A 24,478-nucleotide genomic window follows, 5' to 3' on the forward strand; every position below is an offset into this window, starting at 1 on the left:
ATCTGTTTGCAACATCTGTGTGACTCAAACATGTCTGTTCATTTCTATGAGATTTTGAGTTCTTTTCGAGGGATTCTTAGTAAACAAATGCAGTAAACCTTCCACCTCAGGGACGTGTGTGGCCTCGTTTGTCAGGGTAAAAATACAGCAGATCTATCTATCTATCTATCTATCTATCTATCTATCTATCTATCTATCTATCTATCTATCTATCTATCTATCTATCTATCTATCTATCTATCTATCTATCTATCTATCTATCTATCTATCTATCTATCTATCTATCTATCTTATATATCATTGGGAATATTACTTTTTCCCCCAGTATTAATTATGAAACATTGTTAATTGTGCTCGGGTCCAGGTAGGGAGTTTTTTTTTTTTCAAGTTTTTTCTCTTTTTGGAAATATTAAAATTTTCAGGTGGTAAAATCGAGCCTAAATATAGACTCGTTGACCCTCTTCTCCCCCGGCTGGAGGGGGCAGCACCAGCCTCAGCCTCACCGCGGTCAGAGGAAGAACAGCATTACCCACAAGGCCGCGCGCTTCCGGCTCCACTCAGCCCTAAGATGGCGGACCGGCGGAGACGCAGGAGGCGCGCGTCTCAGGACAGTGAGGACGAGTCCTGCTCCGGGTCCGACAGCGCCAGGTCGGCTTCCTCCAGGCCGGCCTCCCCCTCCACCAAGCCCCGGCCCCGGGAGGAGGTGGTGCCCGTCGTGGTCCCGGGAGAAAGGAGCGGGCCCAAGAGCGACGCGGAGTCCGAGTGTGTAAGTGCGGCTAACGGGAGCTAAGGCAGGCTAACGAGGCTAACTGACGGTAGGAGCCGGCCCAGGAGCTACGTTTGCTCCGGGTATGTGACTGCGGCTAACAGCTAGCAGCTAACACAAGCTAATACAGGCTAACAGTGCTAACGAGGCTAACTGACGGTAGGAGCCGGCCCAGGAGCTACGTTTGCTCCGGGTATGTGACTGCGGCTAACAGCTAGCAGCTAACACAAGCTAATACAGGCTAACAGTGCTAACGGGGCTAACGGGCGGAAGGAGCCGGCCCAGGAGCTACGTTTGCTCCGGGTATGTGACTGCGGCTAACAGCTAGCAGCTAACACAAGCTAATACAGGCTAACAGTGCTAACGGGACTAACGAGCGGAAGGAGCGGGCCCAGGAGCTACGTTTGCTCCGGGTATGTGACTGCGGCTAACAGCTAGCAGCTAGCACAAGCTAATCCAAGCTAACATTGCTAACTCGGCTAACGGGCGGCAGGAGCGACGTGGACTCCCGAGTTTGCGACTGCGGCTAACGGCTAGCACGGGCTAATCCAAGCTAACGGGTTGCGTCGATCGTTTTGACCCTTTCAGTGCAGTTCTGTCCCTCCGTAAACCCGCTGCAGTCCCCCGGACACGTCCCGCAGAGGATTCTATCGGTAGGTCCGGGACTGGCGGGACTCCGGCCGGGGCTGCGCGGGGACAGAGCCGCCGGTGTTCGGTGGAGACCAGATCTTGAAGAGCTCCTTTTTCCTCCACTAAACACACGAACACACACTTATTTAAGGGTCACTGATATATTCCAGCTCATATGATTAACGTCCAATCTTCTGTGTTTGTGTTGTTTAAAGAGGAGGCTGTGGTTCTGTGTGTGAAGCCTGTGAGGAAAGGTCTGGGTCTTCGTTTTAAAGGCTCCACTGTAAATGAAAGTGAATGGATGTATTTTGTGCTGTAGCATGATAAAGGACATGTTATAGGACATGTTATAGCCCCACTGCGGAACATTCCAGATCAGTGGTTCTCAAGTGATGTGGTGTCGGGACCCACGATTACAGAAAGGTTCACTGCTGAGGATTTCCCAGCAAAGTTACGAGTTTGGCCTGGAGATTTTTATTTTTCACTAATTAACAATAAGAGGCTCTTATTGAAATACAAGGATTAAATATATCCTTGTATTTCGTCCCAGTTTTCTGTAAAGTGTTTCATAGTTAAACGTCTTCGTGCCATCCTAATCGAACAGTCTGCACACATTTAGAGGAAAGATCCTTTTAATTGGGATTGTAAGGGATTGTGGTCTGCAGGGATTAGTAAAGATTAAAGTATAACTTACAGCTCCATGGGGGTCGACTCTCGGGCTTCTCCATATTGAAAACATTTGGGAACTACTACCAGTGTGCTCTATGGAGTTCGGGAATGTGATGTCATATCGCTAAGCATTATGGGATTAGCAGCCATTGGATATTTTAAAAGTTCAAGTACTGTAGTTGTTCACATTAAGTGAGTTCGATGTGTTTACCAGCAGCTAGCAGAGCTTTGCCACGGCTGTTTCCCTGCCTGGTTTACACGGTCTGCTCCGTTTAATCGCAACTCATTCATAATTTGTTTTTCAGGACTTGGCGTCTAAAGAGAGCTCCAAAAGAAAGTTCAAACTGAATCAGAAGTGAAAGTGAACGTTAGGGCGGCTCGATTATTGAAAAAATAATAATCAGGATTATTTTTGTCATAATTGAAATCACAATTTTTCAAACGATTATTTGTTGCCTTTAAAAAAAAAGTATCTTTATTTTATTTATTTATTAATCAAAACACTACACTTTGTTTTCTGAACAGTCATAAAAGTGCAAATGATTTCAAGTACGCCTTGATTAAAGCTCCTATATCCTGCTATTTTAGCCATTCCAAAGTTAAGTATAGGCATGTATATGATATATTGTACCTCTACCATTATGGAGCCTCATTTTTGTGATAAATATAAGTGTTTTCTGGAGGTATTTTTCGAACCCGGAAGACACAACGCTTCAATTCAGTTAACTCCGCCCCCTCTCTCCGCACATACTTTACCGTAATATAAATAAACAGCAATAAGTGAAGATACTTCACGATGCAGTTATACAACATCTGCAACACAGCTTCATAAATGGCTAACACACATGCTAATATGCTAACACACAAGCTAATATGCTAACACACATGCTAACCCGCATTTGGATTGACTCACCCTCTGGTCCATCGCTGTTTACATTGTGTTACTCGCGTTGGTTATAAAAGTTAATCCACTTTGGTTCTGGCGAAGGTTCACCAAACATCCATCAGAGACAGTCACAGAAAAACTATATTTTTTTGCGCAAGTAAACTAAGCAGTGCGGCCTGATGACATCATCACACAGCACTGTTTGTTTTTATGTCAGACAAAAGCCTGAGCCGTGGCACGTGAAAAGCAAAGGGAAAATAATCCCAGCGGCCTGAAATAACGTAAGTCTGCTTAGCAAAAAAAAAAAAAAATCAAAATCGATTTTTTGCGATTATGCTAGTTTTGTAATCGTTCACTGTTGTAGTCGAAATTGTAATTGAATTTCGATGAATTGCACAGCCCTTGTAAACGTTGTGTTTTTGAGGCTGTTTGTTGGAATAAGCTGAGCTCAGTCAGATAAAGTGTGATGTATTTTCTGAATGTGTCCTGGTGGATTAACCTCCGTCTGTGGGTCATCAGACTCTTTGCTTCATATTCACGCAGGGATGGGGATCGCTAAGGATGCCTCCATACAAACACTTCCTGGGTGCAGTGTCTGTTCTCTTATCAGTTCTTTAAAGGCAGCACAAACATAGTCATTGCTCTACATTCAGGCCTGGTTTATTTACTTTTAGTACATGTGATTATTACAAAGCGTGTAAAGCCTGGTTTCACGATGTTACTTAGGGTCCCCGTGCCCCTGGTTGGGAAGCACTGGGTTATGAGGCCGGTTTTCTTCTCCGTCAGTGATTACGCTCCAGGGGTTTCTCACCTCACTGTGTTAGAGCTGCTGTAGGAGGAGTTTCTCTGTCAGGTCAATAACGTCATGTTTGTTTCTCTGTTACAGGAAAGTGAAGACGGAGTTGGAGAAGGTAAGATCTTCCTCTGTGGTTTCTTCCTCTGTGGTTTCTTCTTCTGTGGTTTCTTCCTCTGTGGTTTCTTCCTCTGTGGTTTCTTCCTCTGTGGTTTCTTCCTCTGTGGTTTCTTCCTCTGTGGTTTCTTCTCTGTGGTTTCTTCCTCTGTGGTTTCTTCTCTGTGGTTTCTTCTCTGTGGTTTCTCCTAGGACTGTGCAATTAATCGAAATTCGATTACGATTTCGATCACAACAGTAAACGATTACAAAATTAGCATAATCGCAAAAAATCGATTATATTTTTTTTGTGTTTTTTTTTTATCAATTTTTTTTGGGATTTTTGTCTTTTTTTTGATGGATTTTTGTCTTTTTTTTGATGGATTTTTGTCACTTTTTTGATGCATTTTTGTCACTTTTTTGATGCATTTTTGTCACTTTTTTGATGCATTTTTGTAGCTTTTTTGATGCATTTTTGTCTTTTTTTTGATGGATTTTTGTCACTTTTTTGATGGATTTTTGTCACTTTTTTGATGGATTTTTGTCACTTTTTTGATGGATTTTTGTCACTTTTTTTGATGGATTTTTGTAGCTTTTTTGATGCATTTTTGTCTTTTTTTTGATGGATTTTTGTCACTTTTTTGATGGATTTTTGTCACTTTTTTGATGGATTTTTGTCACTTTTTTGATGGATTTTTGTCACTTTTTTTGATGCATTTTTGTAGCTTTTTTGATGCATTTTTGTCTTTTTTTTGATGGATTTTTGTCACTTTTTTGATGGATTTTTGTCACTTTTTTGATGGATTTTTGTCACTTTTTTGATGGATTTTTGTCACTTTTTTTGATGGATTTTTTTAAAGGCAAAAAAATAATCGTTTGAATAATCGTGATTTCAATTATGACAAAAATAATCGTGATTATTATTTTTTCAATAATCGAGCAGCCCTAGTTTCTTCCTCTGTGGTTTCTTCTCTCTGTGGTTTCTTCCTCTGTGGTTTCTTCTCTCTGTGGTTTCTTCCTCTGTGGTTTCTTCCTCTGTGGTTTCTTCTCTCTGTGGTTTCTTCCTCTGTGGTTTCTTCTCTGTGGTTTCTTCTCTGTGGTTTCTTCTCTGTGGTTTCTTCCTCTGTGGTTTCTTTCTCTGTGGTTTCTTCTCTGTGGTTTCTTCTCTGTGGTTTCTTCTCTGTGGTTTCTTCTCTGTGGTTTCTTCTCTGTGGTTTCTTCTCTGTGGTTTCTTCCTCTGTGGTTTCTTCCTCTGTGGTTTCTTCTCTGTGGTTTCTTCCTCTGTGGTTTCTTCCTCTGTGGTTTCTTCTCTGTGGTTTCTTCCTCTGTGGTTTCTTCTCTGTGGTTTCTTCTCTGTGGTTTCTTCTGTGGTTTCTTCTCTGTGGTTTCTTCTCTGTGGTTTCTTCTCTGTGGTTTCTTCCTCTGTGGTTTCTTCTCTGTGGTTTCTTCCTCTGTGGTTTCTTCTCTGTGGTTTCTTCCTCTGTGGTTTCTTCCTCTGTGGTTTCTTCTCTGTGGTTTCTTCCTCTGTGGTTTCTTCCTCTGTGGTTTCTTCTCTGTGGTTTCTTTCTCTGTGGTTTCTTCCTCTGTGGTTTCTTCTCTGTGGTTTCTTCTCTGTGGTTTCTTCTCTGTGGTTTCTTCTCTGTGGTTTCTTCTCTGTGGTTTCTTCCTCTGTGGTTTCTTCTCTGTGGTTTCTTCTGTCTTAACCTCGTTCGTCCTCTTTTGCAGCGGTCCTGTCAGACTACGACAGCGCAGACCCGGAGGAGAATGGCTCTCACTCTGAGGTAACGAGAAACGATCCTGCCTTTTCTCAACTGCAGATGAATGTTTTTAAAATGTGCTTTAGCGTGTTTATGATTGAGGCCTTTTCAGTTTATCTGCCCCGTTATTTTATACCTAGAACTTCAGAACAATCATGAAAGACCTTTCCTTTGATCAAAACCAGTGGCTTAGTTTGAGCTGGGGCCAGGTTCAGTGTCGACCGAGTCCATTAGGAAGGACTTTCAGATTCAGGTTTGTGAATCCAGTCACCGTCACAACTGATGAGGAACAACATTTCATTTTTGTTTTGGGGATTTCTTACAAAAGCTGTGTTTGTCCCACAGAGTAGTCTTGGCCCCGCCCTCCACCTGACATTATGACATCACGTTCTAAATCGTGAACGGCACACGCAATAGATTAATTGCCCCATTTTTGAATCGCAGCGACATTGTTAATCGTCCCATCTCTAGTGATGAGGTACGGACGCAGCGATACCACTTTTTCTAAAACCGATACGAGTACTTTGATAAAGTACTCGCCGATACCGAATACCGATACGAGTACAAGGCATTTTCTTCAACAGACTCACCTTTTCACACAGATTGGTTTGTAATTGGTTAATTTGCTCATTTACATTTCCTTAAGTAAAGTCTTGTAAGAGAATTGAACAGATTATTTGTATGTCTCTGTCCATCACAGACAGAACAGCTCATTAAAGCTCCTCAGTGCTTGTGCTTTATTCATGTATGTATTTGTATTTAACAATAGTACTGAGATGTTACTTATTACTGCAGATAAATGCTCTCTTTTCTCCTTTACTTCAGCTCCGTGTGGATTTTCTCCTGTGTTTATAGAAACTTATCCAGTAGCTTCAGCATTTTCATTGTTTTGCCTGTGGTAGCATTAGCTCCAGAGAAGCTAATGCTAAGCTAAACCTCCGGTCCTCGCGTGAAAACGAGAAATATGCACGAATAAAGTCAATGAAACCAACATCTACATAAAGAACAATGATCACTGAGCCGGGCTGATGTTGTAGTTTATTACTCACATCTGCAATTAGCTCTGGGAGAAAACCATAGCTCGTTAGCTCAGTTAGCTCGCATTGAGCTCCGGTTTTCTACGAAACACACTCTGAGCTGACGGGGCCAGAGCGTCTGACGCTCGGTGACATTGGTGACAAGCGTCTGACTTCAGTAACAACAGGCGTCCAACTACGGCTTTAGGCGCCGTTTTAACGCCCAAAACACGTTTGGTGTGGACGCCGCGTTAGCCTGTGTGTCGTAAACTCTGCAGACGCTGCAGCGTTAGCCTGTGTGTCGTAAACACTGCAGACGCCGCAGCGTTAGCCTGTGTGTCGTAAACTCTGCAGACGCTGCAGCGTTAGCCTGTGTGTCGTAAACACTGCAGACGCTGCAGCGTTAGCCTGTGTGTCGTAAACTCTGCAGACGCTGCAGCGTTAGCCTGTGTGTCGTAAACACTGCAGACGCTGCAGCGTTAGCCTGTGTGTCGTAAACTCTGCAGACGCGGCAGTGTTAGCCTGTGTGTCGTGAACTCTGCAGACGCTGCAGCGTTAGCCTGTGTGTCGTAAACACTGCAGACGCTGCAGCGTTAGCCTGTGTGTCGTAAACTCTGCAGACGCAGCAGCGTTAGCCTGTGTGTCATAAACACTGCAGCGTTAGCCTGTGTGTCGTAAACTCTGCAGACGCTGCAGCGTTAGCCTGTGTGTCGTAAACTCTGCAGACGCAGCAGCGTTAGCCTGTGTGTCGTAAACTCTGCAGCGTTAGCCTGTGTGTCGTAAACTCTGCAGACGCAGCAGCGTTAGCCTGTGTGTCGTAAACACTGCAGACGCCGCAGCGTTAGCCTGTGTGTCGTAAACACTGCAGACGCTGCAGCGTTAGCCTGTGTGTCGTAAACTCTGCAGACGCTACAGCGTTAGCCTGTGTGTCGTAAACTCTGCAGATGCTGCAGCGTTAGCCTGTGTGTCGTAAACTCTGCAGACGCTGCAGCGTTAGCCTGTGTGTCGTAAACTCTGCAGACGCTACAGCGTTAGCCTGTGTGTTGTAAACTCTGCAGACGCTGCAGCGTTAGCCTGTGTGTCGTAAACTCTGCAGATGCTGCAGCGTTAGCCTGTGTGTCGTAAACTCTGCAGACGCTGCAGCGTTAGCCTGTGTGTCGTAAACTCTGCAGACGCAGCAGCGTTAGCCTGTGTGTCGTAAACTCTGCAGACGCTGCAGCGTTAGCCTGTGTGTCGTAAACTCTGCAGACGCTACAGCGTTAGCCTGTGTGTCGTAAACTCTGCAGATGCTGCAGCGTTAGCCTGTGTGTCGTAAACTCTGCAGACGCTGCAGCGTTAGCCTGTGTGTCGTAAACACTGCAGATGCTACAGCGTTAGCCTGTGTGTCGTAAACTCTGCAGATGCTACAGCGTTAGCCTGTGTGTCGTAAACTCTGCAGATGCTGCAGCGTTAGCCTGTGTGTCGTAAACACTGCAGACGCTGCAGCGTTAGCCTGTGTGTCGTAAACACTGCAGATGCTACAGCGTTAGCCTGTGTGTCGTAAACTCTGCAGATGCTGCAGCGTTAGCCTGTGTGTCGTAAACTCTGCAGATGCTACAGCGTTAGCCTGTGTGTCGTAAACTCTGCAGATGCTGCAGCGTTAGCCTGTGTGTCGTAAACACTGCAGACGCTGCAGCGTTAGCCTGTGTGTCGTAAACTCTGCAGATGCTACAGCGTTAGCCTGTGTGTCGTAAACTCTGCAGATGCTACAGCGTTAGCCTGTGTGTCGTAAACACTGCAGACGCTGCAGCGTTAGCCTGTGTGTCGTAAACTCTGCAGACGCTGCAGCGTTAGCCTGTGTGTCGTAAACTCTGCAGATGCTACAGCGTTAGCCTGTGTGTCGTAAACTCTGCAGATGCTGCAGCGTTAGCCTGTGTGTCGTAAACACTGCAGACGCTGCAGCGTTAGCCTGTGTGTCGTAAACTCTGCAGACGCTGCAGCGTTAGCCTGTGTGTCGTAAACTCTGCAGATGCTGCAGCGTTAGCCTGTGTGTCGTAAACACTGCAGACGCTGCAGCGTTAGCCTCTGTGTCGTAAACTCTGCAGACGCGGCAGCGTTAGCCTGTGTGTCGTAAACTCTGCAGACGCCGCAGCGTTAGCCTGTGTGTCGTAAACTCTGCAGACGCTGCAGCGTTAGCCTGTGTGTCGTAAACTCTGCAGACGCAGCAGTGTTAGCCTCTGTGTCGTAAACTCTGCAGACGCCGCAGCGTTAGCCTGTGTGTCGTAAACTCTGCAGACGCTGCAGCGTTAGCCTGTGTGTCGTAAACTCTGCAGATGCTACAGCGTTAGCCTGTGTGTCGTAAACTCTGCAGATGCTGCAGCGTTAGCCTGTGTGTCGTAAACACTGCAGACGCTGCAGCGTTAGCCTGTGTGTCGTAAACTCTGCAGATGCTGCAGCGTTAGCCTGTGTGTCGTAAACACTGCAGACGCTGCAGCGTTAGCCTCTGTGTCGTAAACTCTGCAGACGCGGCAGCGTTAGCCTGTGTGTCGTAAACTCTGCAGACGCTGCAGCGTTAGCCTGTGTGTCGTAAACTCTGCAGACGCTGCAGCGTTAGCCTGTGTGTCGTAAACTCTGCAGACGCAGCAGTGTTAGCCTCTGTGTCGTAAACTCTGCAGACGCCGCAGCGTTAGCCTGTGTGTCGTAAACTCTGCAGACGCTGCAGCGTTAGCCTGTGTGTCGTAAACTCTGCAGACGCTGCAGCGTTAGCCTGTGTGTCGTAAACACTGCAGACGCTGCAGCGTTAGCCTGTGTGTCGTAAACTCTGCAGACGCTACAGCGTTGGCCTGTGTGTCGTAAACTCTGCAGACGCTACAGCGTTGGCCTGTGTGTCGTAAACTCTGCAGACGCTGCAGCGTTAGCCTGTGTGTCGTAAACTCTGCAGACGCTGCAGCGTTAGCCTGTGTGTCGTAAACTCTGCAGACGCCACAGCGTTAGCCTGTGTGTCGTAAACACTGCAGACGCTGCAGCGTTAGCCTCTGTGTCGTAAACTCTGCAGACGCTACAGCGTTAGCCTGTGTGTCGTAAACACTGCAGACGCTGCAGCGTTAGCCTGTGTGTCGTAAACTCTGCAGACGCAGCAGCGTTAGCCTGTGTGTCGTAAACTCTGCAGACGCTGCAGCGTTAGCCTGTGTGTCGTAAACTCTGCAGACGCTGCAGCGTTAGCCTGTGTGTCGTAAACTCTGCAGACGCTACAGCGTTAGCCTGTGTGTCGTAAACTCTGCAGACGCTACAGCGTTAGCCTGTGTGTCGTAAACTCTGCAGACGCTGCAGCGTTAGCCTGTGTGTCGTAAACTCTGCAGACGCAGCAGCGTTAGCCTGTGTGTCGTAAACTCTGCAGATGCTACAGCGTTAGCCTGTGTGTCGTAAACTCTGCAGACGCTGCAGTGTTAGCCTGTGTGTCGTAAACTCTGCAGACGCTACAGCGTTAGCCTGTGTGTCGTAAACTCTGCAGACGCTACAGCGTTAGCCTGTGTGTCATAAACACTGCAGACGCTGCAGCGTTAGCCTGTGTGTCGTAAACTCTGCAGATGCTACAGCGTTAGCCTGTGTGTCGTAAACTCTGCAGACGCTGCAGCGTTAGCCTGTGTGTCGTAAACTCTGCAGACGCTGCAGCGTTAGCCTGTGTGTCGTAAACTCTGCAGACGCAGCAGCGTTAGCTTGTGTGTCGTAAACTCTGCAGACGCTGCAGCGTTAGCCTGTGTGTCGTAAACTCTGCAGACGCCACAGCGTTAGCCTGTGTGTCGTAAACACTGCAGACGCAGCAGCGTTAGCCTGTGTGTCGTAAACTCTGCAGACGCTGCAGCGTTAGCCTGTGTGTCGTAAACTCTGCAGACGCTGCAGCGTTAGCCTGTGTGTCGTAAACTCTGCAGACGCTGCAGCGTTAGCCTCTGTGTCGTAAACACTGCAGACGCAGCAGCGTTAGCCTGTGTGTCGTAAACTCTGCAGACGCCACAGCGTTAGCCTGTGTGTTGTAAACTCTGCAGACGCTGCAGCGTTAGCCTGTGTGTCGTAAACTCTGCAGATGCTACAGCGTTAGCCTGTGTGTCGTAAACTCTGCAGACGCTGCAGCGTTAGCCTGTGTGTCGTAAACTCTGCAGACGCCGCAGCGTTAGCCTGTGTGTCGTAAACTCTGCAGACGCTGCAGCGTTAGCCTGTGTGTCGTAAACTCTGCAGACGCTGCAGCGTTAGCCTGTGTGTCGTAAACTCTGCAGACGCTGCAGCGTTAGCCTGTGTGTCGTAAACACTGCAGACGCTGCAGCGTTAGCCTGTGTGTCGTAAACACTGCAGACGCTGCAGCGTTAGCCTGTGTGTCGTAAACACTGCAGACGCTGCAGCGTTAGCCTGTGTGTCGTAAACTCTGCAGATGCTACAGCGTTAGCCTGTGTGTCGTAAACACTGCAGACGCTACAGCGTTAGCCTGTGTGTCGTAAACACTGCAGACGCTGCAGCGTTAGCCTGTGTGTCGTAAACTCTGCAGATGCTACAGCGTTAGCCTGTGTGTCGTAAACACTGCAGACGCTGCAGCGTTAGCCTGTGTGTCGTAAACACTGCAGACGCTGCAGCGTTAGCCTGTGTGTCGTAAACTCTGCAGATGCTACAGCGTTAGCCTGTGTGTCGTAAACTCTGCAGACGCCGCAGCGTTAGCCTGTGTGTCGTAAACTCTGCAGACGCTGCAGCGTTAGCCTGTGTGTCGTAAACACTGCAGACGCTGCAGCGTTAGCCTGTGTGTCGTAAACACTGCAGACGCTACAGCGTTAGCAACATTAGCTCTGGTTCAATCAGCTCAGATTCTGGTGTAGGGTCGTCTGTAATAAAGTCAGATCTAAGACCTCCTTAATGAGCACCAGTGTGTGGTGCGGGTGCTCCTGTAGGAGGTATTAGGACCTCTTAATGAGCACCAGTGTGTGGTGCGGGTGCTCCTGTAGGAGGTATCAGGACCTCCTTAATGAGCACCAGTATGTGGTGCGGGTGCTCCTGTTGACTGGAATCGTTCTGTTTGGTTCTGATGGTTTAAAGGAGCTGGATTAACCTCAGTGTTTTCAGGGAGGAGATGAGGAGGAGGAGGAAGAGGCGTTCACGGAGGAGACCACAGCCTCCGCCCCTGCAGAGGAGACCAAACCCCCTCCTCCTGAACACACGCCCCCTAGAGACCAGGAGGAGAACTGCACTAAAGAAGAGCCCAAGAGCGAAGACAAGGCCAACGTGACGGGGGAGAGACAGAGCGGGGACGGACAGGTGAGAGGGGGCGGGGACTGGTGAGAGGGGGCGGGGACTGGTGAGAGGGGGCGGGGACTGGTGAGAGGGGGCGGGGACTGGTGAGAGAGGGCGGGGACGGGGGAGAGAGGGCGGGGACGGGTGAGAGAGGGCGGGCGGGGACAGGTGAGAGATGGAGGAGAGGGCGGGACGGGTGCAGAGGGTGGAGAGGGACGGACAGGTGAGAGAGGGCGGGGACAGGGGAGAGAGGGCGGGGACAGGGGAGAGAGGGCGGGGACAGGTGAGAGAGGGCGGGGACAGGTGAGAGAGGGCGGGGACAGGGGAGAGAGGGCGGGGACAGGGGAGAGAGGGCGGGGACAGGGGAGAGAGGGCGGGGACGGACAGGTGAGAGTGGGCGGGGACAGGTGAGAGAGGGAGGAGAGAGAGGGACAGGGGAGGAGAGGGCGGGACGGGTGAGCAGGGGGAGTGGCTTCACTCTTCTGGGGGCCGTCTCCTCTGAAACACTTTCAGAAACCGCTGTCTCTGAGCAGGAGTCCACCGACGACCCCGAGACCAAGAGCAGCGGGAAACAGAAGCTGGACGACGACGAGGACCGGAAGAACCCCGCCTACATCCCCCGCAAGGGCCTGTTCTTCGAGCACGACCTGAGAGGAGCGTCCCACGAGGAGGAGAGGTGAGAGCCGCCATGATGACCTCGCTCTGACGTGGCTCTGACCTCGCTCTGACCTCTGACCTCGCTCTGACCTCGCTCTGACCTCGCTCTGACCTCGCTCTGACCTCGCTCTAACATCGCTCTGACCTCGCTCTGACCTCGCTCTGACCTCGCTCTGACCTCGCTCTGACCTCGCTCTGACCTCACACTCTGACCTCGCTCTCTGACCTCGCTCTGACCTCGCTCTGACCTCCTCTGTTTCAGACCCAAAGGGAGGAACAGGAAGCTGTGGAAGGACGAGGGCCGATGGGAGCACGACAGATTCAGAGAAGAAGAGCAGGCGCCGAAGAGTCGAGAGGAGCTCATCGCCATCTACGGCTACGACATCCGCAACGGAGGCAGCGGGGGAGAGCGGCCGCGGGCGAGGAGGGGCAACAACAGGTGAGAGGGGAGGAGGAGGAGCAACAACAGGTGAGAGGGGGAGGAGGAGAGACAGGTGAGAGGGGGAGGAGCTACAAACGGTGAGAGGGGGAGGAGGAGGAGCAACAGGTGAGAGGGGGAGGAGGAGCAGGTGAGAGGGGGAGGAGGAGCAACAACAGGTGAGAGGGGAGGAGGAGGAGCAACAACAGGTGAGAGGGGGAGGAGGAGAGACAGGTGAGAGGGGGAGGAGCTACAAACGGTGAGAGGGGGAGGAGGAGGAGCAACAGGTGAGAGGGGGAGGAGGAGCAGGTGAGAGGGGGAGGAGGAGCAACAACAGGTGAGAGGGGGAGGAGGGGCAACAACAGGGGAGAGGGGGAGGAGCAGCAGGTGAGAGGGGGAGGAGCAACAACAGGTGAGAGGGGGAGGAGGGGCAACAACAGGTGAGAGGGGGAGGAGGAGAGACAGGTGAGAGGGGGAGGAGCAGCAGGTGAGAGGGGGAGGAGGAGCAACAACAGGTGAGAGGGGGAGGAGCAACAACAGGTGAGAAGGGGAGGAGGGGCAACAACAGGTGAGAGGGGGAGGAGGAGAGACAGGTGAGAGGGGGAGGAGGAGCAACAACAGGGGAGAGGGGGAGGAGCAACAACAGGGGAGAGGGGGAGGAGCAACAACAGGGGAGAGGGGGAGGAGCAACAACAGGTGAGAGGGGGAGGAGCAACAACAGGTGAGAGGGGGAGGAGGAGCAACAACAGGTGAGAGGGGAGGAGGAGCAACAGGTGAGAGGGGAGGAGCGACAACAGGTGAGAGGGGGAGGAGGAGCAACAACAGGTGAGAGGGGGAGGAGGAGCAACAACAGGTGAGAGGGGAGGAGGGGCAACAACAGGTGAGAGGGGGAGGAGGAGCAACAGGTGAGAGGGGGAGGAGGAGCAACAGGTGAGAGGGGGAGGAGGGGCAACAACAGGTGAGAGGGGGAGGAGGAGCAACAGGTGAGAGGGGGAGGAGGAGCTACAGGTGAGAGGGGGAGGAGCAACAACAGGTGAGAGGGGGAGGAGGAGCTACAGGTGAGAGGGGGAGGAGGAGCTACAACAGGTGAGAGGGGGAGGAGGAGCTACAACAGGTGAGAGGGGGAGGAGGAGAGACAGGTGAGAGGGGGAGGAGGAGAGACAGGTGAGAGGGGGAGGAGGAGCAGCAACAGGTGAGAGGGGGAGGAGCAACAGGTGAGAGGGGGAGGAGCAACAGGTGAGAGGGGGAGGAGGAGCAACAGGTGAGAGGGGGAGGAGCAACAGGTGAGAGGGGGAGGAGGAGCAACAGGTGAGAGGGGGAGGAGGAGCAACAGGTGAGAGGGGGAGGAGGAGCAACAGGTGAGAGGGGGAGGAGGAGCAACAGGTGAGAGGGGGAGGAGGAGCAACAGGTGAGAGGGGGAGCAGCAACAGGTGAGAGGGGGAGGAGCAACAGGTGAGAAGGGGGGGGAGGAGCAACAGGTGAGAGGGGGAGGAGGAGCAGCAACAGGTGAGAGGGGGAGCAGCAACAGCAACAGGTGAGAGGGGGAGGAGCAACAGGTGAGAGGGGGAGGAGCAACAGGTGAGAGGGGGAGGAGGAGCAACAGGTGAGAGGGGGAGGAGGAGCAACAGGTGAGAGGGGGAGGAGGAGCAACAACAGGTGAGAGGGGAGGAGGAGCTACAACAGGTGAGAGGGGGAGGAGGAGCAGCAGGTGAGAGGGGGAGGAGGAGCTACAACAGGTGAGAGGGGGAGGAGGAGCAACAGGTGAGAGGGGGAGGAGGAGCAACAACAGGTGAGAGGGGGAGGAGGAGCTACAACAGGTGAGAGGGGGAGGAGGAGCAGCAGGTGAGGGGGGAGGAGGAGCTACAACAGGTGAGAGGGGGAGGAGGAGCAACAGGTGAGAGGGGGAGGAGGAGCAACAGGTGAGAGGGGGAGGAGGAGCAGCAACAGGTGAGAGGGGGAGGAGGAGAGACAGGTGAGAGGGGGAGGAGGAGAGACAGGTGAGAGGGGGAGGAGCGACAACAGGTGAGAGGGGGAGGAGCGACAACAGGTGAGAGGGGGAGGAGGAGCTACAACAGGTGAGAGGGGGAGGAGGAGCAACAGGTGAGAGGGGGAGGAGGAGCAACAGGTGAGAGGGGGAGGAGGAGCAACAGGTGAGGGGGAGGAGGAGAGACAGGTGAGAGGGGGAGGAGGAGCAACAACAGGTGAGAGGGGGAGGAGGAGCAACAACAGGTGAGAGGGGAGGAGGAGCTACAACAGGTGAGAGGGGGAGGAGGAGCAGCAGGTGAGAGGGGGAGGAGGAGCCACAACAGGTGAGAGGGGGAGGAGGAGCAACAGGTGAGAGGGGGAGGAGGAGCAACAACAGGTGAGAGGGGGAGGAGGAGCTACAACAGGTGAGAGGGGGAGGAGGAGCAGCAGGTGAGGGGGGAGGAGGAGCTACAACAGGTGAGAGGGGGAGGAGGAGCAACAGGTGAGAGGGGGAGGAGGAGCAACAGGTGAGGGGGAGGAGGAGAGACAGGTGAGAGGGGGAGGAGGAGAGACAGGTGAGAGGGGGAGGAGGAGCAGCAACAGGTGAGAGGGGGAGGAGGAGAGACAGGTGAGAGGGGGAGGAGGAGAGACAGGGAGGAGGGGCAACAACAGGTGAGAGGGGAGGAGCAACAGGTGAGAGGGGGAGGAGCGACAGGTGAGAGGGGGAGGAGGAGCAACAGGTGAGAGGGGAGGAGCAACAGGTGAGAGGGGGAGGAGCAACAGGTGAGAGGGGGAGGAGGAGCAACAGGTGAGAGAGGGGGAGGAGGAGCAACAACAGGTGAGAGGGGGAGGAGGAGAGACAGGTGAGAGGGGGAGGAGGAGAGACAGGTGAGAGGGGGAGGAGCTACAACAGGTGAGAGGGGAGGAGGAGAGACAGGTGAGAGGGGGAGGAGCAACAACAGGGGAGAGGGGGAGGAGCAACAGGTGAGAGGGGGAGGAGCAACAGGTGAGAGGGGGAGGAGGAGAGACAGGTGAGAGGGGGAGGAGGAGAGACAGGTGAGAGGGGGAGGAGGAGAGACAGGTGAGAGGGGGAGGAGCAACAACAGGTGAGAGGGGGAGGAGGAGAGACAGGTGAGAGGGGGAGGAGGAGCTACAACAGGTGAGAGGGGGAGGAGCAACAACAGGTGAGAGGGGGAGGAGGAGCAACAGCAGGTGAGAGGGGGAGGAGGAGCAACAGCAGGTGAGAGGGGGAGGAGGAGAGACAGGTGAGAGGGGGAGGAGCTACAACAGGTGAGAGGGGAGGAGGAGAGACAGGTGAGAGGGGGAGGAGCAACAACAGGGGAGAGGGGGAGGAGCAACAGGTGAGAGGGGGAGGAGGAGAGACAGGTGAGAGGGGGAGGAGCAACAACAGGTGAGAGGGGGAGGAGGAGAGACAGGTGAGAGGGGGAGGAGGAGAGACAGGTGAGAGGGGGAGGAGGAGAGACAGGTGAGAGGGGGAGGAGCAACAACAGGTGAGAGGGGGAGGAGGAGAGACAGGTGAGAGGGGGAGGAGCAACAGGTGAGAGGGGGAGGAGCTACAACAGGTGAGAGGGGGAGGAGGAGAGACAGGTGAGAGGGGGAGGAGCAACAGGTGAGAGGGGGAGGAGCAACAGGTGATGCTCCTCCTCCCCCTTCAGGTGAGAGGGGGAGGAGCATCAGTGTATATAATTCTGTCTAAACATCTGGCTGATGTTTGTCTCGCTCAGACCCTCGTCTCCGTCCAGAGACAAGCGCTGGAGAGACCAGGAGCGCCCCCTACGGTCCTGGCAGAGCGCCACGCCCAACAGACCGCCCACACAAACCCCTCCCCCACAGCCCCTCGGCCAATCGGCTCCCTCCGCGCCCAGACCCAGAGCCCCGCCCCCGAGGACGCGCAACCAGAACAACCCCCCCTACAGGACCAACGAGGCGCTGCGGCCCGGACCCAACAGAGGGTGAGTTACTCTGAACCTCCACCATCACACTTCAGCTTTACCCAAATGTAACGCCCACAGAACTCTGCCCTGTATTTAAGTTTAGTCAAGTTTTGTTAGTGTAATTTAACAGATGAAGCTGCAGACATGTGACCCCAACAAAAAACAGACAAATTACCTAAACCTGAAAACAAAATGGAGGAAAGAGCTTAGGCCTTAGCTTTCAAATGCCTGTGGTCTGTGAGCTCCTGTAGATTTGGGTAAAGCTGGAGAAGTGCGCTCGGTGAAGGCGGGGCTTATAACGCTCTGGCCTGTGTTTACCAGGGAGAGGCACAGCCAGAAGGTGGCGCTGGAGTTCACAGCAGGAGGAGGGGGCGTGGCCACGACACGAGGAGGGCGTGGCTTCAGAGGAGCGCTCGATGACGTCACGGTCGGCCATGACGGCGCTGCTGACCCGGTTATAAACGAAAGTGCGGTTTATGCCCAAACGGCGCCGGAGCAGAAGCCCCTCCCCCTGTCCCCCCCGGTGACGTCATCGCCCGCCTCGGCCAATCGGGACGGCTCGCCCTCCACGGAGCGGCCGGTGGAGAGGAAGTCGTACTCGCTGGTGCGGCGCACGCGCTCGCGGCCCGCCGACCTGGGCAGTAAACAGGCGTCAGTGGAGGACACGCCCACCGCCTCGCCCAAGCCCTGGGCCACCGCCACGGGGGAGGGGCCTGCGCCGGCGAGCACCGGCCTCTCCGACATGGACCAGGACCTCGCCCGCCTCAGCCTGGGCCAGAACTGGACCCAGAACCCCACGTCCTACATCCGCTCCGAGATCAGAGGTGAGTCTGAGGTCAGTCTGAGATCAGAGGTGAGTCTGAGGTCAGAGGTCAGAGGTGAGTCTGAGGTCAGAGGTGAGTCTGAGGTCAGAGGTGAGTCTGAGGTCAGAGGTGAGTCTGAGGTCAGAGGTGAGTCTGAGGCTGCGTCTGAAACCATCACATTATCGCCTCTAAGCTCTAACACTCGCATCTAACTCCTGAACCTTTCATGGGTCACCTGTTAGATCTGTGCAGTTCGGGAACTAGAGCTTCAGCAGCATTTGAACAATCCGTCCGTCCTTAAACAGGGGAAAGGGAAGTGACATCACCAACAGCTGTTTTTCTTCTTCTTTAAAGTTATTGGTGGAGTGCAGGCCAAACAAAAGTGCATGTCGCCCCCTAGTGTCCAACAACAACATAGTGTCCAAACAAAGACATTTAAGGAGAAAAATAAATCCACATGATCCAAACATTTCCCTTTAGTCTTATTTTATTTCAGCAGCTGTTTCTTAAAGCGACAGCAGCAAATGATCCGTGTGGCTTAAGTTTCTACTAAATGAAAACAAAAGCATTTAATCTGTTTCCTGAGTTTCCTCTTTAACACTGACATGTGACTGAGCTGTGGGGACGACAACATGGATTTATCACTTTTATAAAGTTTGGCTTGTGCAGAATCTTACTTTTTAATTATTTTTATTTTTATTATTAAATGTGCTCCTGTCAATCAACAGTGGTTTATGGGACGGCACACAGCTCCTAATCAGTTAGCATCAGAGGTCCCTATGCTAAAGTGGCTATGATAGTTAGCATCAGAGGTCCCTATGCTAAAGTGGCTATGATAGTTAGCATCAGAGGTCCCTATGCTAAAGTGGCTATGATAGTTAGCATCAGAGGTCCCTATGCTAAAGTGGCTATGATAGTTAGCACCAGAGGTCCCTATGCTAAAGTGGCTATGATAGTTAGCACCAGAGGTCCCTATGCTAAAGTGGCTATGATAGTTAGCATCAGAGGTCCCTATGCTAAAGTGGCCATGATAGTTAGCATCAGAGGTCCCTATGCTAAAGTGGCTATGATAGTTAGCATCAGAGGTCCCTATGCTAAAGTGGCCATGATAGTTAGCATCAGAGGTCCCTATGCTAAAGTGGCTATGATAGTTAGCACCAGAGGTCCCTATGCTAAAGTGGCCATGATAGTTAGCATCAGAGGTCCCTATGCTAAAGTGGCTATGATAGTTAGCATCAGAGGTCTCTATGCTAAAGTGGCTATGATAGTTAGCATCAGAGGTCCCTATGCTAAAGTGGCTATGATAGTTAGCATCAGAGGTCCCTATGCTAAAGTGGCTATGATAGTTAGCATCAAGGCTCCTTTTCCTAACTACTTCCTAACTGACAGACCAATTCGGAAGCATCTCTGACGCACATCCGGTTTGGCGTCAGAGCTCTTAGCAATCTGACCATTTCGGACGCAGCATGAGATCAGAGGTGAGTCTGAGGTCAGAGGTCAAAAAACACCCAACTGGGTCATGGGTACCGTTCAATATCTGAACAATGCTTTATCCGACATTTATACTAAAGTATTTGCTGGAAGATTTGCCATATCGGGTCCAATGACAGGAAAGTTCGAAACATGGGAAAAATGAGGCTAAAAATGTGGGAAAATCGTGTTAAAATTAGGAATTAGGAAAAAGTAGTAAAAAGGAAAAACAATCGTGGAAACAAGAAACAAAAAATGGGAAGAATAAGAAGAAGAAAAAGATGATGTATTATTGTATTAACCCTCGAGCTGTAACCCCCCCCCTGTAACCTGCCCCTGTGCCCCCCAGGCCTGACCAACCCTCTGCAGATGCCCAGCACGCCGATGCCCGCCGCCGCACAGATGCCCAGCGGGCAGTTCCAGGCGCTGGACGAGATGAGCTCCAACCGAGCCAAGCGCTACTCGTCCCAGAGACAGAGGAGCGTCCCGGAGCCGGCCCCGCCCATGCACCTGGGCGTCATGGAGGGGCACTACTACGAGCCCAGTAAGAACACGCCACTGACACGCTACTGATCATGTGACTGACTGACACTACTACGAGCCCAGTAAGAACACGCTAATGATCCTGTTCTCCAAGTTCTCCAAATCTCAAAGCTTCTTCAAAACAGCGATAAAAAAGGAAAAAAAGAAAATGAGGATGTAAATACAACAAAAAAGCACTAAAAAGTGACCGAAAACAGCGACAAACATGACAAAAATCCAGAAAAAAAAGTGACAAAAATCCAGAAAAAAATGTCAAAAATCCAGAAAAAAAAGTGACAAAAATCCAGGAAAAAAGTGACAAAAATCCAGCAAAAAAAGTGACAAAAATCCAGAAAAAAAGTGACAAAAATCCGGCAAAAAATGACAAAAATCCAGAAAAAAAAAGTGACAAAAATCCGGCAAAAAAAGTGACAAAAATCCGGCAAAAAATGACAAAAATCCAGCAAAAAAGTGACAAAAATCCAGCAAAAAAGTGACAAAAATCCAGCAAAAAAGTGACAAAAATCCAGAAAAAAGTGACAAAAATCCGTAAAAAAGTGACAAAAATCCGGCAAAAAATGAATAAAATATGGCCAAAAAAAAGACAAAAATCCAGCAAAAAAAGTGACAAAAATCCGGCAAAAAAAGTGACAAAAATCCAGAAAAAAAGTGACAAAAATCCGGCAAAAAGTGACAAAAATCCGGCAAAAAAAGTGACAAAAATCCAGCAAAAAATGACAAAAATCCAGAAAAAAAGTGACAAAAATCCAGCAAAAAAGTGACAAAAATCCAGCAAAAAAGTGACAAAAATCCAGCAAAAAAGTGACACAAATCTAGCAAAAAAGTGACACAAATCCAGCAAAAAAAGTGACACAAATCCAGCAAAAAAGTGACAAAAATCCAGAAAAAAAAGTGACAAAAATCCAGAAAAAAAAGTGTCAAAAATCCAGAAAAAAATGAATAAAATATGGCAAAAAAGTGACAAAAATCCAGAAAAAAAAAAAGACAAAAATCCAGAAAAAAAGTGACAAAAATCCGGCAAAAAATGACAAAAATCCAGAAAAAAAAAGTGACAAAAATCCAGAAAAAAAAGTGTCAAAAATCCAGAAAAAAAAGTGACAAAAATCCGGAAACAAGTGACAAAAATCCAGCAAAAAAAAAGACAAAAATCCAGAAAAAAAAGTGACAAAAATCCGGCAAAAAATGACAAAAATCCAGAAAAAAAAAATGACAAAAATCCAGCAAAATGACAAAAATCCAGCAAAAAAATGACAAAAATCCAGCAAAAAAGTGACAAAAATCCAGCAAAAAAGTGACAAAAATCCAGAAAAAAAAAGTGACAAAAATCCAGAAAAAAAGTGACAAAAATCCAGCAAAAAAGTGACAAAAATCCAGCAAAAAAGTGACAAAAATCCAGCAAAAAAGTGACAAAAATCCAGCAAAAAAGTGACAAAAATCCAGCAAAAAAGTGACAAAAATCCAGAAAAAAAAGTGACAAAAATCCAAAAAAAAAAGTGACAAAAATCCGGAAAAAAGTGACAAAAATCCGGCAAAAAATGACAAAAATCCAGAAAGAAAATTAAAAAAATCCAGCAAAAAATGACAAAAATCCGGCAAAAAAAAAGACAAAAATCCAGAAAAAAAAGTGACAAAAATCCGGCAAAAAATGACAAAAATCCAGAAAAAAAAAATGACAAAAATCCAGCAAAATGACAAAAATCCAGCAAAAAAATGACAAAAATCCAGCAAAAAAGTGACAAAAATCCAGCAAAAAAGTGACAAAAATCCAGAAAAAAAAAGTGACAAAAATCCAGAAAAAAAGTGACAAAAATCCAGCAAAAAAGTGACAAAAATCCAGCAAAAAAGTGACAAAAATCCAGCAAAAAAGTGACAAAAATCCAGCAAAAAAGTGACAAAAATCCAGAAAAAAAGTGACAAAAATCCAGAAAAAAAAGTGACAAAAATCCAAAAAAAAAAGTGACAAAAATCCGGAAAAAAGTGACAAAAATCCGGCAAAAAATGACAAAAATCCAGAAAGAAAATTAAAAAAATCCAGCAAAAAATGACAAAAATCCGGCAAAAAAAATGTCAGAAATCAGGCAAAAAAAAGACAAAAATACTACTACGAGCCCAGTAAGAACACGCTATTGACACGCTACTGATCATGTGACTGACACTACGAGCCCAGAGAAAGACGTTATTTTTGTGAAAATGAAGCTGCCGCGTTGTCTTTACCGTGTCCTTGCTCCGCCCCCAGTGTCGTACCAGGGACCAATCTACGCTCACGGTGACGGCCCCGCCCCCCTGCCGCCCCAGGGCATGCTGGTCCAGCCGGAGATGCACCTGCCTCATCCAGGTGAGTCTGTACCCATGAAGCGAGTCCAGGCTCAGCTGTTTACCGTTGCCGTGGACACGCTCTGCCCGACGTTCACGTGGATGTTCTCGTCCTCAGGTCTCCATCCGCACCAACCGGCCGGCCCCATCACCAACCCCGCCCTCTACGGAGCCCCGCCCGTCTCCCTGTCGCCGGGGCAACCGCAGCAGCTCCTCCCACCGCCGTTTTACCCTCCGCCGGGGGTCATGACCTTCCCCTACCCCGCCATGTACCCCGCCCCCCAGGTAACAACACTCCTCTTTTAACCTGTTAACTCCCAGCTGAACATGTTTTCTCCAAGTTCTCCAAGTCTAAAGCTTCTTCAAAACAGCGATAAGGAAAGGAAAACAAGAAAATGAGGATGTAAACACGACAAAAAATCTATAAAGTGACAAAAATCCAGCAAAAAAATGAAAAAAATCCAGCAAAAAAAAGACAAAAATCCAGCAAAAAAAATGACAAAAATCCAGCAAAAAAATGAAAAAAATCCAGCAAAAAAAATACAAAAATTCTGAAAAAAATCAGGAAAAAAATCAGGAAAAAAAATGACAAAAATCCAGCAAAAAAATGACAAAAATCCAGCAAAAAAGTGACAAAAATCCGGCAAAAAATGAAAAAAATACAGCAGAAAAAAGACAAAAATCCAGCAAAAAAAATGACAAAAATCCAGCCAAAAAAATATAAAAAATCCGGCAAAAAAAATATAAAAAATTATGAAAAATATGACAAAAATCCAGCAAAAAAATGAAAAAAATCCGGTAAAAATATGACAAAAATCCGGGAAAAAAAATGACAAAAATCCGGCAAAAAAGTGACAAAAATCCGGCAAAAAAGTGACAAAAATCCAGCAGAAAAAGGACAAAATCCAGCAAAAAAAATATAAAAAACTATGAAAAAAATGAAAAAAATCCGGAAAAAAAAGAGACAAAAATCCGGAAAAAAAAAGTGACAAAAATCCGACAAAAAAAAGAAAAAAATCCGGCAAAAAAAAATATAAAAAATTATGAAAAAAATGACAAAAAATGACAAAAATCCGGAAAAAAACGACAAAAATCCAGCAAAAAAGTGACAAAAATCAGGCAAAAAGTGACAAAATCCGGTTAAAAAATGACAAAATTCCAGCAAAAAAGTGATTAAAAACATCGCAAAAACACATAAGGGAAATAAAAGTGACGACCAGGGCAAAGAGGAGAGAACGCACTTGGTTTTGGTGGTCAGAGGTTTAACGCCTCCAGCTCAGCGTTACCCAAATCTAAAAGCGTTTCCCTGCAGGACAGAGACGCCTCATTTAGATTTGGGTAAAGCTGAGCTGGAGGAAATGTGCTCAGTCCCGGTGGGGGTGATTACATGTGTGTAACGTCCCTGTCCCCCCCCCCAGGCTCATGTGTGTAACGTCCCTGTCCCCCCCCAGGCTCAGGCTCATGTGTGTAACGTCCCTGTCCCCCCCCAGGCTCAGGCGCAGGTGACGTACGGCGGCGTGACGTACTACGACACGATGCAGCAGCAGGCCCAGCCCAAACCCTCCCCCCCGAGACGCACCTCACAGCCCGTCACCGTCAAAGCCCCGCCCCCAGACCTGTCCAAGGCCCCGCCCCCAGAGCTGCCCTACGCCTCAGAGTGACCCCGCCCCCTCGCCACACACAGGACGCCCCTCCCTCAGAGGACGCTCAGGTGAGAGACCCCGCCCCCAGCTATTACGAGGATCTCAGTCAGGCTCAACGACACAACATCAGCACAGAATCACAACACGACACAACACAACACAACACGACAGGACTAACCCGGAAACACCGATGTGCGGCACTCGTGGGAGGAGTTATTTACCTTTTACAAGGTTTAAGGCGACGCGGCAGGTGAAAGTATTGATGTTTCCCGCAGTGGTGGAAGTGGAGATTTGTATCTGTTTTCCTCCCTTTACATCTTAGTTTTCATGTCAGATATAAAAATGATGTTTATTTTATGATGTTTTGTCTGCGAGGTGGGGGCGACCCGGAAGTAGCTGCTGCGCCGTCATTTTTTGTCAATTTTTTGTCACATTTTTGTCATTTTTTTGTCATTTTTTTGTCACATTTTTGTCATTTTTTTTTGTCATTTTTTTGTCATTTTTTGTCATTTTTTTGTCACATTTTTGTCATTTTTTTGTCACATTTTTGTCATTTTTTTGTCATTTTTTGTCATTTTTTTGTCTTTTTTTTACTTTTTTGTCACATTTTTGTCATTTTTTGTCATTTTTTGGTCATTTTTTTGGTCACATTTTTGTCACATTTTTATCATTTTTTTGTCATTTTTTGTCAATTTTTTGTCAATTTTTTGTCAATTTTTTGTCATTTTTTTACTTTTTTGTCACATTTTTGTCATTTTTTGTCATTTTTTTGTCATTTTTTTGTCACATTTTTGTCATTTTTTGTCATTTTTTTGTCATTTTTTCGTCACATTTTTGTCATTTTTTTG

At 49.0% G+C, this 24,478-nt stretch overlaps 1 protein-coding gene across 1 annotated transcript; it reads left to right on the forward strand.

Moving 5' to 3' along the window:
* The first annotated feature begins 538 nt into the window (after window positions 1-538).
* On the forward strand, window positions 539-23,697 carry casc3 (casc3 exon junction complex subunit). Its single transcript, XM_079583238.1, has 12 exons — window positions 539-766; window positions 3,838-3,862; window positions 5,566-5,621; window positions 11,696-11,887; window positions 12,397-12,539; window positions 12,783-12,959; window positions 16,649-16,876; window positions 17,180-17,682; window positions 19,481-19,675; window positions 21,911-22,009; window positions 22,106-22,272; window positions 23,478-23,697. Exons 1-12 carry the CDS (start codon window positions 569-571, stop codon window positions 23,646-23,648), a joined length of 2,154 nt encoding a protein of 717 aa, XP_079439364.1. The 5' UTR covers window positions 539-568; the 3' UTR covers window positions 23,649-23,697.
* The last annotated feature ends 781 nt before the right edge of the window (window positions 23,698-24,478 follow it).

This window comes from Gobius niger, assembly GCF_951799975.1.
Source record: "Gobius niger genome assembly, contig: SCAFFOLD_164, whole genome shotgun sequence".
NCBI lineage: Eukaryota > Metazoa > Chordata > Actinopteri > Gobiiformes > Gobiidae > Gobius > Gobius niger.

Bases quoted from the DNA above. Each gene is read 5' to 3' on its own strand.
- casc3 (XM_079583238.1), top strand. From the start codon at position 569: ATGGCGGACCGGCGGAGACGCAGGAGGCGCGCGTCTCAGGACAGTGAG. The intron at 11,888-12,396 runs GTGAGAGGGGGC...GTCTCTGAGCAG, and splicing joins GACAGAGCGGGGACGGACAG to GAGTCCACCGACGACCCCGA. The intron at 17,683-19,480 runs GTGAGTCTGAGG...TGTGCCCCCCAG, and splicing joins CATCCGCTCCGAGATCAGAG to GCCTGACCAACCCTCTGCAG.